The sequence below is a fragment of the Rhamphochromis sp. 'chilingali' genome, assembly GCF_963969265.1.
Source record: "Rhamphochromis sp. 'chilingali' genome assembly, chromosome: 3".
NCBI classification, from domain to species: domain Eukaryota; kingdom Metazoa; phylum Chordata; class Actinopteri; order Cichliformes; family Cichlidae; genus Rhamphochromis; species Rhamphochromis sp. 'chilingali'.
The window spans coordinates 35,149,631-35,166,641 of NC_137931.1; the positions used below are offsets into that span (position 1 = coordinate 35,149,631).

The 17,011-nt window shown below is 42.2% G+C and overlaps 1 protein-coding gene across 1 annotated transcript; it reads right to left on the reverse strand.

The window, feature by feature from the left end:
* Positions 1 to 5,212: 5,212 nt before the first annotated feature.
* map2k2a (mitogen-activated protein kinase kinase 2a) lies at positions 5,213 to 17,011 on the reverse strand. The gene is made up of 11 exons (XM_080878618.1): positions 16,251 to 17,011; positions 15,849 to 16,059; positions 13,987 to 14,133; positions 13,752 to 13,829; positions 12,712 to 12,763; positions 9,931 to 10,055; positions 9,135 to 9,348; positions 7,806 to 7,870; positions 7,651 to 7,712; positions 7,053 to 7,098; positions 5,213 to 6,937 (listed from the first exon to the last, which is right to left on the reverse strand). Exons 1-11 carry the CDS (start codon positions 16,337 to 16,339, stop codon positions 6,827 to 6,829), a joined length of 1,200 nt encoding a protein of 399 aa, XP_080734744.1. The 5' UTR covers positions 16,340 to 17,011; the 3' UTR covers positions 5,213 to 6,826.

The window sequence follows — 17,011 nt, forward strand, 5'->3', positions numbered from 1 at the left end:
TCCCTTCCTGGTTTCTGGAGGGCAAAGAGGTCCCTCCCTTTCTCTCTCTCCCTCTCTCTCTCTCTTAAAGAAACAGCATCCCCCCCCCTCGCTCTCTTCTCCCTCCTCCCTCCGTGGAATAAAAGTAAAGTGAAAATCATTTTGCGCTAAAACAGTTGACAGTTATCAAAGTAATAAAGTCACTCACATGTAACACCAATCATTAACCCACAGCTTCCCACTCAGCAGTTTCACAGTGAATGTCTTCCAGTGTTCCCCTCCACAGACAATCGTGTTTTCTTTCTCTTTCTTTCTTTCTCTTTCTTTCTTTCTTTCTTTCTTTCTTTCTTTCTTTTTTTTGGGGGGGAATGCTAAACAGTGTTGTAGTCCGTGTCTGTTCTCACCCGCCTCATCTCTTGCTGCTCCTTTCCTTTTCTCTGTCAGTTGAGTCGCACCCACCCATCCTATTGCCTGAGGTCATGGTGTCCCACCCCAAAAGCAAGTCTTGGCACATTCCAGCACATACACTGGGGGCTGCCAGCAACCCCCCTCTATACACATACACTCTGGCTCTGCACAGTGTTTGTGCATAATACCTGCCAGGCTCCAACAGGTGAGGTATTAGAGAAGACATTTCTAAGTGAAAACGTGTCTTACCCACTGTGGAGAACAGCGAGTTCCCGTGTGTAAATTTACAGTCCGTGTATCTGATGTTGCGCCACTTCCAACCACCCACTGGCACACCCCCTCAGTGAGAGCAAGCCAGCCATTGTACCACTGAGTGGGATGGAGCATAAGATGTATTTGATAATCGTGTTGCACCATGAACCAACCCAGCACACCTCTGAATGCACTTTTAAGCAAGATGTTTTAAGCACGCACATACAAGACACACTTTACACAATGTTGCTGTTTGTGAACAGTCTTTGAGCCACACAGGAGTCCCACAGTGTAGCAGAGCCTGACACTGACTTGGCACTGCACACATGCAGGGGAATTAAGGGCTATTTGGCAGGGTGAGGCAGTGATACACTGTCTGTCTAGAGGGCACTGTTCAGCCAATCTCCACATTAGCACGTGGGAGTTATAGCTCACAAAGTTCAGAAAAACATGTGAATTGCAGTATGTGAACCTTTGATGTTACCACTTGCTATAATTTCCAAAGCTAAGACAAGAGAATGCAGGTTGACCGGCTGTGGCCAAAGCGAAATGAAAAAACAAACAAACAAACAAACAAACAAAAACCAAACCAGGATATACACATTCACATAAATACATAAAATTTTCACAAGATGCCTTCTATTCAGTTTTGCCCTAATTACCCACAATGAAAATGAGTTGTTCTCAGTCCACAGCAGTCTGAGATGATGTCAGACATTTTTATAGCAATGTCGCTTTTCGGTCCAATATAAACTGGTCCTCCCCAGTGCCAGACACCCCACATCAGATCTGGATTTGTCATTACTGTCTGAATGATGGTTTTGATTATATCTCAGCAAAAAAAGAAGGCAGTTAACAAGAATTCCTGTCCACAGACTGCCATGACCTTCTTACAAAAGGTCGATATATATTTGGTAAAAGATTTCTGTGACCACAGGCATAGACTTTTTTGTATAATCTCCAGTTTAGTCTTTAGCACATTTCACATGCAGGTAATAATGCTTAGTTTAATGAAACTGGCACAGGCTATTGTGTCTGTAAACATTTTTTCTTCCTGTATATGCAGGCCCCAAAGTACACTATCAGTGTAACTTGTAACTGTGAGTTGCATGTTATTATAGCTATCGTTCAAAAGGATTTCTAATGTACTAATGAGTGGAGAGAGTGTGTTGAGAGGATGGAAGGAGCACTTTGAGGAGTGCATGAATAAAGAAAATGAGAGAGGGTGGACGACAGATGGAGGAAAGTTAGTGAATCAGGAAGTGCAGAGGATTAGTAAGGAAGTGAGGGCAGCTAAGGCATGAAGAGTGGAAAGGCACTTGGTTCAGATGACATACCTGTGGATGTCTAGAAGAGGGCAGTGGACCTTTTGACACTGTTTAACTCAATCTTAGAGAGTTTGAGCCTGAGGACTGGAGAAGAAGTGCACTGGACTGATTTTCAAGAACAAGACTGATGTGCAGAGCTGTAGTAAATACACAGGGATAAAGCTGATGAGACACACCGTAAAGCTGTAGGAAAGATTTGTTGAATCTAAGTTAAGATGAGAGGTGACGATCAGTGATCAGCAGTATGGCTTCATGCTGAGAAAGAGCCCTACAGATGTGATCTTTATTTTGAGAGTGTCAATGGAGAAGTACAGAGAAAGTCAGATGGAGCTACACTGTGTCTTTGCGGATCAGAAAAAGCAGATAATTGGCTGCTGAGAGAGGAACTGTGGCACTGCACGAGGAAGTCAGGAATGGCAGAGCAGTATGTGAGGGTAGTGCAGGACATGTATGAGGACAGAGGCAGCGGTGAGGCGTGAGGTAAGAGTGACAGATGGCGTTAAGGTGGGGGTGGGATTACATTGGGATCTGCTCTGAGCCTCTTCTTGTTTGCAGTGTGGACAGGTTGAGAGATGAGGTCAGACAGGACTCTTCAAATGAGACTGTGATCTGTAGTGAGAGTAGGTAGCATGTGGACGAGAGCCTTCAGAGGTGGAGGTATGCTCTTAGAGAAGAGGAATGACAGTCAGGAAAAGGAAGACAGAATACCTGAATGACAGGGAGACAGATGTAACAGTCAAGCTGCAAGGAGCAGATGAGTTTAAATACCTGGGGTCAGCCAACACAAGAGAGGTAAAGCAGAGAGTGCTCCATCGCAAATATAGCAAAGAATATACAACTGGATTAATGTCAGGGGATCTGTCCAGTTAATAGCATTCACTTCTGTCTTTAAAAGAATGGTTACTTAGTTACGGACCAAACACTTCTCTACCAACATTCACCGGGCATGTGTTCATGATCTTTGGTAAAATTTAATAAGGTCTCTAACTCGTTTATTCTGTTCCAGCCCAGTACGGCCACACTGCATTAGAAACACGCAGCGGGTGTTACCAAAATTTTTTCCAATGTGGGTGACCCAGAGGAAATCAGAATATTAGATCAGAAACAAACACAGTACAGAAAACCAGGACAGAAATCATTGTTTGTGTTTTTTTAGGCTCATGTGCAGCTATGTGCCTATAACGTGAAAATTGGCAGAGCCAGAAAAGTGCTTCATATAAAATAACTGTTTAATCATACACATGTAGTAAATATCTATAGTAAAATATCTAAAGTAAATTTACTCATTACGGGGAATGGGCCTTTTCAAAATTATGCATGTTCATTAACAATGTGGACACCTTTTTAAAAAAATTTTATTACTCATGTAATACTGAGTATGTTTATCTAATAAAAAACGCATAATACATTAAAATCTCTAAAATAAGTAAATAAAGCTTTAAATTCAATAATATAGAATAAAATGCACATTATTTGCATACCAAATACAGTGGAACAGAAGTAATAGAGTCTGGAGCCTGGATCTGCCGAAGATTCTTCCTGTTAAAAGAGTGTTTTTCCTTCCCACTGACGCCAAGTGCTTGCTCACAGGGGGTCGTCTAATGGTTATATAATGGTTATATAAATAGAAACTGAACTGAACAGAACTAGAGCAGCCAAGCGGCGGTGCTCGGCCTCTAAGTTACTTCTGCCTCCGTTTGTTTTATTTATTTTTTTTAGCGTAGTTTCGATCTGCCTCTCAATGCTAAAGTAACACTGCCCCAAAAGTTTTTAAAAATTACATTAAAAAATATAAAGAATAAAACTTACCGCGCTGAAGTCAGCATTCAGCAGCCTGGATTCCAGTCGCCATTTAGGTGTTAACCATCAAAGTTAGCTAACTAGGCTATCCCTACTCAGGGCACTGTTGCTAGGGTTACCAGCACTGATGTACGGAATTCTGTCAGCCAATCAGAACAGCTCCACAGGCAATAATTAAGAAATACTAAAGCCATCAAGCCAATCCCACTTACTACCTGCCACTCAAAATTCAGACTATGCACTAAAAGTAAGATTTTGTAAACATGTAGCCAAATTGTATTTTTATTTCATCTTTTTTTAATCCTTAGTTACTAATTTCTTTAAAATTAATGATTAAAAGCTGAAGAAAAAGCTAGCTGCAGTTTGCATATCTTAACTATTCAAATTAAAGGGGCTACACTCTCAGGCAGTTTTATTAGACACACCTGTTAATTTCCTCTTTATCTAAACAGCCAATCACATGGCAGCAGCTCAGTGCATTTAGAAAAGAAGTCATAGTTAGGACAACCTGCTGAAGCTCAAACCGAGCACCAGGTTGGAGAAGAAAGACGATTTAACTGACTGAATGTGGCAAGGTGATTTTTCCAGACAGCCTGGTCTGAGTTCTGTAGAAATTGTTGATTTACTGCGTTTTCCCACACAACCACCATTTGCAGAGAACTGTCTGAAAAAGAGAAAATATCCAGTGAGCAGTGGTTATCTGGGTGAAAAAACCTTTTTTGACGTCAGAGGAGATAGGCCTGACTACTTAAGCTTATAAGAAAATAAAAGTAACTAATTTCCAAGGTGTGCAGAAGAGCAATCTGTGAACACAAAACTTAGCAGTGCTAGAGCAGCAGAAGAACACAGGGGGTGCCACTCTTGTCAGCTGAGAACAGGAAACTGAGGATACAACTGACAAAAATTAGGCAACAAAAGAGTGGAAAATATTGCCTGTTGTGATAAGTGTGGATTTCTGCTGCAACATTTGGATGGTAAAGTCAGAATCCTGCCGTTTACAGTTTAGGCTGCTGCTGCTGGTGTAAATGTGTGTGTGGGGGAGGCGGGGGTCATGACCTGGCACACTTTGAGCCACGCTGAAACGCTACAGCCTGACTGACTGTTGTTGCCATCCATGTTCAGTATATTCATCTTGGCTGCTTCCAGCAGGATTAACACACAATGTTAAAAATCCCAACACAGTTGGGTCACAAGGTACCAAGTCATTAAAGCACTTTTGGGAATCAGTAGAACACGACTACAGGAACTGAATGACACCATCATGTAAATATATCCCATAATCTAACCCATGATGAGAATTTGTCATTTCTTTATTTAAGGCATGTGTGAAATTTAAAAAAGGTCCAACTCAGGATTAGCAATGTGTACCTAAAAAAGTGGCCAGCTAGTGTGGATGCATAATGCGGACTTTAATGTCTGCTATAAATGACAAGGAAATGTTGCAGTACATTCACAAATAGGTTTTATTTTAAACTTTTTTTTTTAATACATTATATCCATACCCAACACATTTTATATTATAATAAAATGACTCTTGTCATTTACATAAATCAAGGATTTGTGTATTAAGACTGCAAAATAGTACTGTAATTTTTGTATATAGCTTTGTACACATACAGGTGACAATGCATCCATTTTGCTCTTTACAAATGCACATTTTTTGGGGGGTGGGGGAGGGGATAAGAAAGGGCAGCCATAAGCAGAGGATACAAGAGCTCTAGCAAGACAGCAGGATAGTAAGTAAAACCACCACCAATACTGACCTGGGTTACAATGCTCGGTCAGACCCTTTGTACGACTTGAGAAGTCTGATGTCCCACTTGAAGTCAGGTTGTACTTTTAACAAAATTAACTGGGTTTAATCACAAGGAAAAGCATTTTAGCAATAATTCAACCGAAATCTTTCAAGAGCGAGCCTCCGGGTTGGCTGCATCCAAGGAGAAAGCTCAGAGCGCCACATGTAGCGGTACGGTGAAAATATATACACCTCAGGGGGAAAGTACAGACAGACAACATAGAAAGAAAATGTCAAATAAAGCCAACATGATTGAAATCTCTTAAACATTGCAGATTCAGGATTCTGATAAAAACACCACCTAATCATCCCCATCATGAGTTGGGAAACCAAATACACAAACAGTATTAGAAGATAATAAACCATGCTATATTGTCCCATGAATACATTTTTGTTTCCTCAATGTCAAACACATTTTGGCATATAACGGCATGTGTGTCCTCCCATGTGAGACCGAGTGTGGGATGCAAATTGAAATAAATGCTGAAGAAATGATGTCAATCAACACTTAGATCACTGACTAAGAAAATGAGAACATTCAAATTACAGTTTCATACTGTTCATGAATCTGCACACAAGAAAAAGATCAGCCATCAGGAAAAAAAAAAGTAGTAGTTGTGAGTACCCTCTTTGGTTTGTGACATTGTTCATTTGCCAAAAAAGTGAAAATGACTCCTTACACGCTCATTTGCCCTGGATTCTACTCTCAAACTCGATTATTATATTGCAGGTAATTGCAACAGAACCTTTTAGCATTTATGATTCTAATTAAAGTAGCTGCATTTACCTTCAATAAAAGCAATCGCGAGTTTGCAAGTAGATAATATGCTTTGATTTCCCTACGATTTCCACCAAATCTCTACAGCAGGTTATTTAATAAAATACAGTCCCATGTGCCATCACCCATTGCCATAGAAAAGGTTAATACAGAATATCTGACAATACAAAATAAGTTTGTCAAAGCAAATTTAGCTGACACACTGGCAGCCCTTCAGTGCTTTACATCCTCTGTAGCAGTGTGGAAAAATGAGCTGTGGCTGCTCTCGACACTGTCAAGGTGAAGCTGTGGTCTTACAGTACAATGACTCAATGGGCCCTGCTGCTGGTGAAGAAATAACTGGGGAGGGGGAACAAAAACTGTTTGAAGCTATAGCAACAAGAAAAAAGTGCCAATATTTGTGAGAGCTTCTGTGTGTACACGTACAGGATATGCACGTGTACGCACAGAGGTCCCGAGACGTGGCAGGGCAGCGTGGGAGCCCGGTCACTCGGCGCCGCGGGTGGGAGTGCTGGGCTGGTTGAGGCCCATGGTTTTGCACAACCAGCCGGCAAAGTCCACTTCCTCCACTTCTGATCGCTTGATGAATGTGTGACTCTAAGGAAAAATGAAACTTCAGTTTTTATTGTTATCAGAAAAACTAAACAAAAAACAGATGGGTTAAGTATCAAATTAAAAATAATAAAATTATAATAAATATTAGGGTGCCCACCATGAGCATCTTCAGATCCGCTCTCTCGGCTGGGTTTTTAATCAAACTGCAGACAAAAATGAGATAAATATGTTAAACATAAGTAAAATATCCTTTGCATGCATGTCGTTCACCATGTATATGCAGAGGGTTAGATGCTAGAAGGCCTTGTTCTGTTTCAGAGTTCACCTTAAAACACGAGTTTACCATGTATGCACGCATGTTCTTTAGTAGTTTTGACATCAGCCGCAGTGCAGTATAGACTTTAGACAAGACTGATGTAGAAACATGTGCAACAATTATCTGAAACAATATCTCTGTATTCATAGACTTTTTAAAAAGGTAAAGAACAGTAGATACTATTCTGAACTATTATGGCAAAAACGTTATTTTTATCACTAGTCCAGACGGGATCTTTATCAGAGTGTGGTGCTGACTTGTTTCCTAACCACATCAAACCTGCACAAGCACAAAAACTACATGCATGCATTTAATTACAAACAACTCTTGCAACAGGTGTGTGAAGCAATTTGGAAATGTCAAAGTTTTCTGAATAGCTTCCTTTCATAATTCTTCATGAGCTGAGAAAAGAAAGACAAACGTCACATTCGGTGCTCACCATTTTGTCACAAAGTCCTGGAAGTCACTGGTGAAGACACCAAGCGGCAGTTTGGGGGGTGGCTGAGGAGGAAGCAAGAGTTAAAGATTATACACTGACTGAGGAAAGATGTGAGTGTTTGTTCATACTGTGGAAAAAACAGACATTGCTCAGACCTCATTGACAATGTAGTCCAAAAGTTCAAAGATGGCCATGGCAGGTCTGCTGTCCATCCCAGATCCTGTGGGAAAAGAAACAGACACAATCTCTGGTTAGTCTTCTTTAGAATACATTTAAATGCTTTAGTTTTAATTTTACTGTGCATTTTCTCAAACTGTACAACAACACAGCAGCTCTCGTGCTGCCAAAAGCTCTGTATGAGCTCTTGTCTCTTTAAGGCAGCCATTATAGTCTGTTGCAGACACCAACAGCTGACACCAGGGCTGAGTAATCATTCCTGAAGTCTGCATGTGTATTTGGGGAATTGTGATGTAAAGTTCAAGTTTGCACATAACCATTTCTCTTTTATTTTTTTAAAAATTAAATTTAGGTACTGTGAGCCCAGTCATCTCTACTGGACGACTCAACTGTCATGTAAAGCTCTTCAGCAAGGCTAGAGACTAGTTAAGTGCAGAGATTATGTTTCCCCATGAGGATCAATAAAGATTTTTTTGGCTTTATTCAAAATTACAAAGTTGGACCACACAACCAGAATGTGATTGCTCTATTCTCCTGTGGATGCCAGACAGGTTAATGCATGAAAACGATTTCATGCATTACTGTTGCTGAATTATGAATGTACCGTGGGGGTTTTGTTAAAAACATGTATACCATTGGAAGTGTGAACATAGACAGCCCAGTTGCACAAAAGGCTAACCCTCACCCTGTCAAAAGTCACCATCTTCAAATTTCCACATTTTCTGATTGTCCATTGCATTATGATTTTGACATAGCTGTGACCTGTGAGTCAGCTCTGAGCATACAGTCAAAGTAGAGTCAAAGTTGGCATGTTAATTGGCAGCCAAAACTGCCAATTAACATGCCAACTTTTCCACTGCTGTGAGGACAGGATTGTCAAACAACAACAACAAAAAACAAACAAACCCTTACCCGCTAGGCTTCCAGTTCCTCAGATGCTAGGAGTGCATAAAGACTAATGTTTGTTCTTAAAGCCAACAACAGAAAATTTGGTTGAGATATTTCAGAGTTCGCTGTGAGGCATCCACTCATACACTGCACGAGGCCACGCCAGAGTAGCTGCTAGTCAAGCATTATGGAAAAGTGTTACACACTGGCCTCGGTAAGGTTAGGAGCAATGTTTGCTTTTGGGAGAGTATAACTCCCTTCGTTGCAGACTTCACAAATCTTTTGCATACACAAAACCGTAAACAAGACACTAAAGGGAGGAGAAAACCCACAAAGCATAATATGAGCACAAATCTAATCTAATGTCAAGTAATCTGCATAAGTTTATAGGCACGTGTGTGTGCTATTGCCCTTCATACCACTTATAGGCCTTCCGGGTGGTCTAGGCCTCTGCATGTTGACGTGAGGCTCTCCCTCAGCCCCATCCACAACGGCCCGTCCAAAGATGGCCTCCAGTTCTCTGGCGTCTGGTGGGGGGATGGGGTAGCGGCCAATCGCCAGCTCTACCAGAGACAGACCCATGCTCCACACGTCAGACTGAACCGAGTAATGAGTGCCCTGCAGTCTCTCCGGCTGTTGAGAAACACATAACTACGTCACAGAGCCGGTGAAGCCAAGACGCCAAGCAGGAGAGAGGGCTGGGCGGCGAAGGCACAGGAAGTGGAGGAGAGAAGTGGGAAGAGAAGAGGAGGGGGGTGTTATGGCAAGCAGAGGTGGGGTGTGGTTAGGGCAAGAGGACAGAGAAGAGGGTTTGGCAGGAAGTGGACAGCAACTTTGGACTGTTTTAGGGGTGAGCAAGGACAGGTGTGTGCGTGTTTTAGGAATTGCAATCAAAGGGCAAGCTTCTCTGCACCAGAGGTGCTTTTTTGGGAGTAGGATTAGACACACAAGCAGCTTTTGGCACTGCACCCACCAGGTATCTAAGAGTGAGGGGAAAGGACAAGAAAGCTCAAGCACAGTTGCCTCCCTCATTGCCAAAGAGCCCTTCCTGGGTACAGCCCGTGGTTCTTGGCAGGGGAGTGAGGGAGGGCCAGAGGAAAGGAAGGCAGAGGGTGGAACCAGAGAACAAGAGCCATGTGAGAAGAGTGGAGAAGGAAAGTGGGGATAGGGCCAGAGGAAAAGGGGTGGGGGCGCAGGCGCGCAGAGCTGACTCACCGACATGTAGGAGCGCGTTCCAACAAAGGAGTTGGCCATGGAATCTATGAGCTGGCCGCTAACACCGAAGTCGCACAGCTTGATCTCCCCACGAGAGTTGACCAGTATGTTGGAGGGCTTGACGTCTACATGGCAGAGGGGACATGGACAAAAACAAATGCGCATTACATTTAAAAGAAGAGGCTCTTCTTCATACTGTGTTTCATCTGTCATTCCTTTGGCTTACAAGTTTCTGTATGCAAGAGAAAGCACAGATTTATTACTAAATTATACCTAAAGAAACAGCAGACACTGCTATACTGGTGTTCTGATTTGCACGCTTCTGTGCAAAACATTTAGGAATTGTCATTTTCAGAAATAATACCATTAACATTTTTTTCTTCAAATACAAAGTACAGAGAACAAGGAAAACAAATGAATACTTGGTGTGACCACCTTGTACCTTTAAAAATAGAATAATTACTCCTTGACACACACGCACAGTTTTTCAGTGTGTTTGTTGCAGGCTGTTGCAGACATGGTGATAACATGTTTTTCCTGTGCATTTCTGTGTCTCTAAGATGTGGCGGCTACAGCAGCTGCTGCACATTTAAACATCTTAATTTCCTAAAACTTTTTGCACTGAACTCTATAGAGCTTTGCGAACGTGTTTGTAAACCTCCCTTGCTTGATGTCTGAATGGGCCCCAGGTCACCTTTCTCTGCTTTGCTCTCGTGAAAACTGCACATGCCCAAAAAGGCACATCTATCATGTCTGCTTTTATTTTGTTTTGCCTGTTTCTTTCTCTCCATCATGGGGAGAATTGAAGCTGTAAGGAACATAAATCTGACCCAAGTTTGACTGACAGAATGACATGACTTTTAATGTCGCTGAAACTAGCATTATGTGCTTATACATGTGTGAAGTGAGAGCACAGCATTTCGATATTTTGCGTGATAATTAAAAGAGGGACACCAAATATCAATAGTTTATGATGTAACCTCTAAATAGAAATTTAATCTTTTAGTGGTAGAATGGGACAAAGAAGAAAAAAAAAGTTTCCTACGAACGTTAAAAATAATCTGAGAAAACTACAAACACAAATGCTCATCTCACGTTCGGCCATCCTGAGATAACATTAGCTGACCACGGCAAAGTTAAATCGGTTCAACCAAAGAAGCCAACCAACACTTGACATACTTAGGTTGGCATCCTGGTATCTTCCAATTCAGAATGAGCCAAGAAAGCAACACAATCCATCCCCCTACTTGCGACCACAATCTTGTGGATTTCTCTTACATGCTCGAGCTTCTGGAACTCAGAAGCATGACGGCATCACATTTTACCCCATCACAACCTTTCCTGGATTCTGATTTTCAGATTCATATGTCTATAACAGCTCGTTATCTCACAGAAGACTGGTGACTCAGGTCTCTCATTCAAAATGTGTGCAATAGCACTGTAGTCCATACATGCTCGTCCATACAAGTTGACCTAGGCTGTCCGATCAGCCTGTCCGCTTCACAATTTCACTTTGCAGCAATAAAAACAACTAAAGCGATTCTCTGGCGAGTCCCTCCTACAAGAATACTGTGATATATGTAGGGAAAACATTTACGTTCATCTATTGTTTGTATCCCAGTTTTTATGTGAGACAATACCATGAACCTATGCTTTCCACGATGGATAGAAAACGCTTTCTCACAAATACAGATCGTTCATGCTTCATAGAAATATTGAAAACAGGACTACAGTCTTCCGTGCAGGCCACGGGTGGCATGTACAGAGCTCCCAGCTCTTGCTGAGTCCCTGTTGTAAACAAGCCCAGTCCTCCACATATCCAATTCATAGCTGAAAAACATCCTGCAAAATAATGGTGTAGGACTGAGCCCTGCAATCTGTCCTCTGCGGTGTATGACCCCCTCCCACCGACCAAGGACACGTGAGGAGAAGCTGAGAAAGAAATGGCATGAAAGAGCGGGAGAAAGATGGAGGGAGACGTGGAGGGAGGGGTCAACAGGGTGCAGTTGCTCTATAATCACATCTGAGAGGCTGTAATTACCGCCTGAGCTCACAGACAACTCTGTCCTGGAGTACCACCGACCCTGTAGCACTGAAACTTCACTGCACGATGCACTTCTTGCTGCTCCCTTTCTCAGTAATTTTCACAACAGCACACCCATGTGTCCTCACTTGTGTGCAGAGAAAAACCTGCCTGAGATGCTGTGACCTGTCATTTCAATGAATACAAATAATGTTTTCATGAGGACAATGTTTATTCTACAAATTCCCTTGATGAGAAACTTGTTATTTCCCCCCCCAAAAAATAGCTGGTCCCGTATGTGCATACGTGTGCTAAAGCTCTTAAGATGCTGATGCATGTGAAGGGAGAGCAATGAAGACAATTAATACAAATTCAAATGAAGAAGTACAGATACTACTGGCGCCCGTTGACTGGATGTGGTGCATTTCAAGTGGTTACACTAACCGAAGTTCAGACGTCTGGAAATACCGATCAGACCTAATGTCCAAAAAGCTTTATCTTATAGTTTAAGAAACTATAATCCATGATCTGAATCTCTACCGGATGTCTCTAAGAAGTGTCTACAAAAACACTGATAACCTATTATCAAATGAGGCTGACGTGCCACATATTTTATCCAAACCCAAATAACTCTATGAAATCACTGTGTTACAAACAAACTCCATATTTGGGCTTTAATATACTGCAGAGATTTGAAAGTGTTCCAAATGAGATTTTGAGCACAACTGTAATTTATCGGGACTCAAGAACAGCATTACCTCTGTGCATGATCTGGTGCTTCTCTCGCAGATATGCCAATCCCCTCAACACCTGTAAAGGAGAAAAAAACCCCCCAAAACATTCAGTTTACAGACATACAATCTAGGAGTCCACACACACGGGACTGTACTGTGCATGCAACTTATGCATTATTGGACAACACACAGCTAGTTGAGCAACATCACAACCACAAGCAAAACCACAAAGAACAGCACACATGCAAAAATAGGCACAACCCTTTTGTTTATATTGCTGCCAAATTCGAACAGCAACTATATTTCAAAAGAAAAAGGTGTTGGATTAAGTCGCTCTGTGGTCAAAATTTAAGCATCCAGCATACATCCATATGCTGTCCACAATTACAGGTGGACACAGGATTCATTTAGCTCAATATGTGACTACGGTCAATATCTCTTAACCTTAAGTGCTGTGCAGAGCATCTCACATCACAGTTCAGTGTTAACTGTAAAAGTTTTCCTTTGATCTTCTGGATATAAAATATTTGAATTTCTTCATTTTACCCTAGTGGACATGTTTAAAATTGTGTAATAAATAGGATATGACCTTCTCAGAAAATCTGCTTTGTGGTCAGAAACGCCTTAAAATCCTCGAGTCCAGAATTATTTTCACACATCACCTCCAGCCGTAAACCTTTCTAAACATTACCTGATGGGATGTGAGAACGTGAATGACCGACAAAGTCGACATTAAGTACACTTTAACCACCAGCTGCCAAAGAGTCTGACTGCTCTGATTTTTGGAGATTAAGAAAAGAAAGCAGAAATTATTCTGCAGAGCCTCCTGCCTCAAAACATCAGGAAGCGAACTCGTCTAAACCAGAGTGAAAATGTGTCTGATGTTGACCTGCTGTGTCACGTTATCAATTTCAGAAACTTATCAGGCCCGACTCTCCTGACATCGTCCACAGTTCATGTGAGAAGACTTGTGAAGCGAATCATATTTTACAGCCTGTAAATAAACACCTAAAGCCACAAAACAAAAACAAACAAACAAAGTAAAACATCAACGGTGTACGCACAGCTATGCTAACTTTTCCAAGGATTTCTTCTGGGATTCTTCTGGCTTCTTTAAGAACCTGGTCCAAGGATCCGCCATCCTGCAGAGACCAAAACAGCCCATGTTAAGACAGACAAAACTGCCTGTAGCTGTGGGAACGTGTGTGTGGCACAACATAAGAATTCTCAGGTGATGCGATTCGCAAAATCGATTCCAGTCTCACAAAGAAATTGCAGCTAACAATCTTTGTCTCTCACCATGTGCTCCATACAGATGCTGATCTCTCCATCGCTGTAGAAGGCGCCATAGAAGCCCACAATATAGGGCGAGTTGCATTCATGCAGGACCTGCAGTTCTCTGATAATCTGGTTTCTGATGGCAGGTTTGATTTCCAGGTGGATCAACTGACGAGAAAAAAAACAAAAAACAAAACAAAAACAAAACACAGAAACGAAATACTGTTTTAATTTAAGTTGCATGCAGACGATGCAGTTACACCGCCTGAAGTCCCCTTTTTACACTTGTGGCACTTTGTTAGGCACACCTGCTCGACTGCTCATTAAAACACAAATAGCTAATCAGCAACAAACGGCAGCAACTCTGTGCATTTAGGCATGTACTCGTGGTCAAAACGAGCTGCTGAAGTTCAGACGATAAGAATGGGGATGAAAGGTGATTAAAGTGACTGAACATGGTTGTTGGTGCCAGGCAGGCTGGTCTGAGTATTTTAGAAACTGCTGATCTAATGGGATTCTCCCACACAACCATCTCCAGGGTCCAAAAAAAGAAAAAATATCCAGTGAGCAGCAGCAGTTCTGAGCAAAAATACTTGCTGATGCAATGGCCGTAGAGCTTTGAGTCAATGGGAAGGCAACAGTAACTCAAATAGTCACTCATTGCAACCAAGGTATGCAGAAGAACATCTCTGACTGCACATTGCTTTGAACCTTCAAGCAGATTGGCTACAGCAACAAAAACCCACAGCGGGTACCATTCCTGTCAGCAAAGAACAGGAAACTGAGGCTACAACTTGCACATCTCACTAAATGTGAACAGTAGAAGGCTTGATCTGATAAGTCTTGATTTCTGCATTTGGTGTAAACAACATGAAAGCACGGATCCATCCTGCCTTGTATCAATGGTCCAGGCTGCTGGTGTGGGGGACAGTTTCCTCACACACTTTGAGTCCCTTGGTACCAAATAAACATTGTTCAAACACCACAGCCTACATGACTATAACTGCTGACCTTGTCTATCCTATGGCCACAGTGTACCATCCTCTGATGGCTGCTTCTAGCAGGATAATGCAATGTCACAACGATCACATCAAACTATTTTTTTGAACACAACAGTAAGTTCACTGCAGTCAAATGGCCTCCACAGCCACCAGATGTCAAGAACCTTTGAAATGTTGTGAAACCAGAGATTCACATCATGGATCTGCAGCAGCTTCATAATACCATTATGTCCGCATGGACCATAATCTCTGAGAAATGTCTCCAGTTTAGAAGAACTTTCAACAAAGGTTCAACTGACATCCACAGGCCTCAAGCCTGAGCTCGCTTAGACTGCTGCTGCCACATCTGTATAAAGTCTAGATAACTTACTACATTCATTCTTATATACCCACAAAGAGATAGATACTAAGAGATAAGTATTTAGTGTATGAAACTACACTTTGATAGTGTGAAAGGAAATTTAAAAAAGTGTAACATAATGGCAAATATCTTTCGTAAAAGCACACAAGATAAGATAATACTTGTGATAAGGATGCCATTAGGGTTTGTCGTTAAAAAAAAAAAAGTGAAGGTAATATAAACAAAACATTTCACAATGGAAAAAAATGTGTTGGCGCTCTTTGATAAGCTGAGCTATGCAGCTCAGGCGCTGCCAATAAAATACCTCAGGCATATCTTTGACATTTACCTGAAACATTTTTGTTTCTGAACTTCAAAACTAACCGTTTTGTTGTAACCGTTTTATTATTTTCAGTTCCCTTGTCTTTCTCCAGAAAGAGGCGTTTCCAGACATGGTGCACTGATAACATCTTAGACTTGAAGTGGAATGCAGTTTTTTTTACTTTCACTTGGAGAACAGCTGTTAAACAATCATTCTTCACCTTCCGAGCCATGACCAAGCCCGAGGGTTTGTGGCGGACTTTGTTGACCACCCCTCCGTTTCCTGCACCCAGCTCACATATGGGTTCGAAATCTTCATCCTTCAGCTCCCCAACCTGGGCTTTCTGGGTGAGAAAGGCTTCCAGCCGTTTCCTCTGCTGTTCATCCAGGTCCAGCTCCCCCAGCTTCTTCTGTAAGGCCTCGAGGTTGGCTCTGTAAGGAGGTGGCATTTGGTTTAGCAGAGTTCCTTAAAAGGAGTGAGAATTAACATATGCACCTCCTTGTACGGTGGTGCAGAACGAAATCTTGTGCAACTCCAGTAACAGCCAATTACCTCGGTATAAGGACAAAGCAATTCACGATTCAGTGGTTTAACACAATTAATCATAAGGCACAGCACTTACTCAGATGCAGCATCAATGGTGTTGGAGGTGGCCTGTCCCTCTCCAATGGGCGTAATATTAAGGGGACCGGGTTTTCTTTTGGGGCCCATTTCAATAACAACCCGAATCGACTTTGTCCAAAATTTAAAAATAAAATTAACGAAAAAGGCAAAAAATTAAAAAAGAAGCAGAAAACTGCAATGAAGTGGGCTGCTGCTAGCCTAACCTTTCCCTCGTGTGAAAGTCAGTATTAAAAAGCAACAGGATCAGCTCTAGTATAACTTGGCTAGCTAACGTTAGGCTAAGTTAGTACACTTTCGGAAGCATGTCACTTAGTTAATCTGGTAAAACCTATCACCACGATGTGCTCTTTAAAAGTCAGACAGCTTCTTCGGTTTAACTGACTTATAGAATTCGAGGTGTAGACATTTCTGTCACTCAGCTTCTTCTTGGTTTTCTACCTGCTGCTGCTAGCCATTAGCCACCTAGCTGCTCCTGCTAACTAGCGCTACCTCCTGCAAACTCGTGCCTTGCGCCTCTCAGTCCGAACCTGCAGCCGCCTCTCACAGCACACGGGGCCGCCTGCCACGCTTTTACCGGCAGCTACACCGGGACACCGACTCGGCTTGTTTCCCTAAGCGAGAGGGCGGGGTACGAAAAGTAAATCCGTCCGCGATACAGTCCGGGGTGTGGGGTTATCAAGCAGCGAAAAGGACTGTGGCTAATACAGGAAGCAAGCAGCTGCCTGCAGCATCAGACCTGACACCAACAGGGAGAGCCCG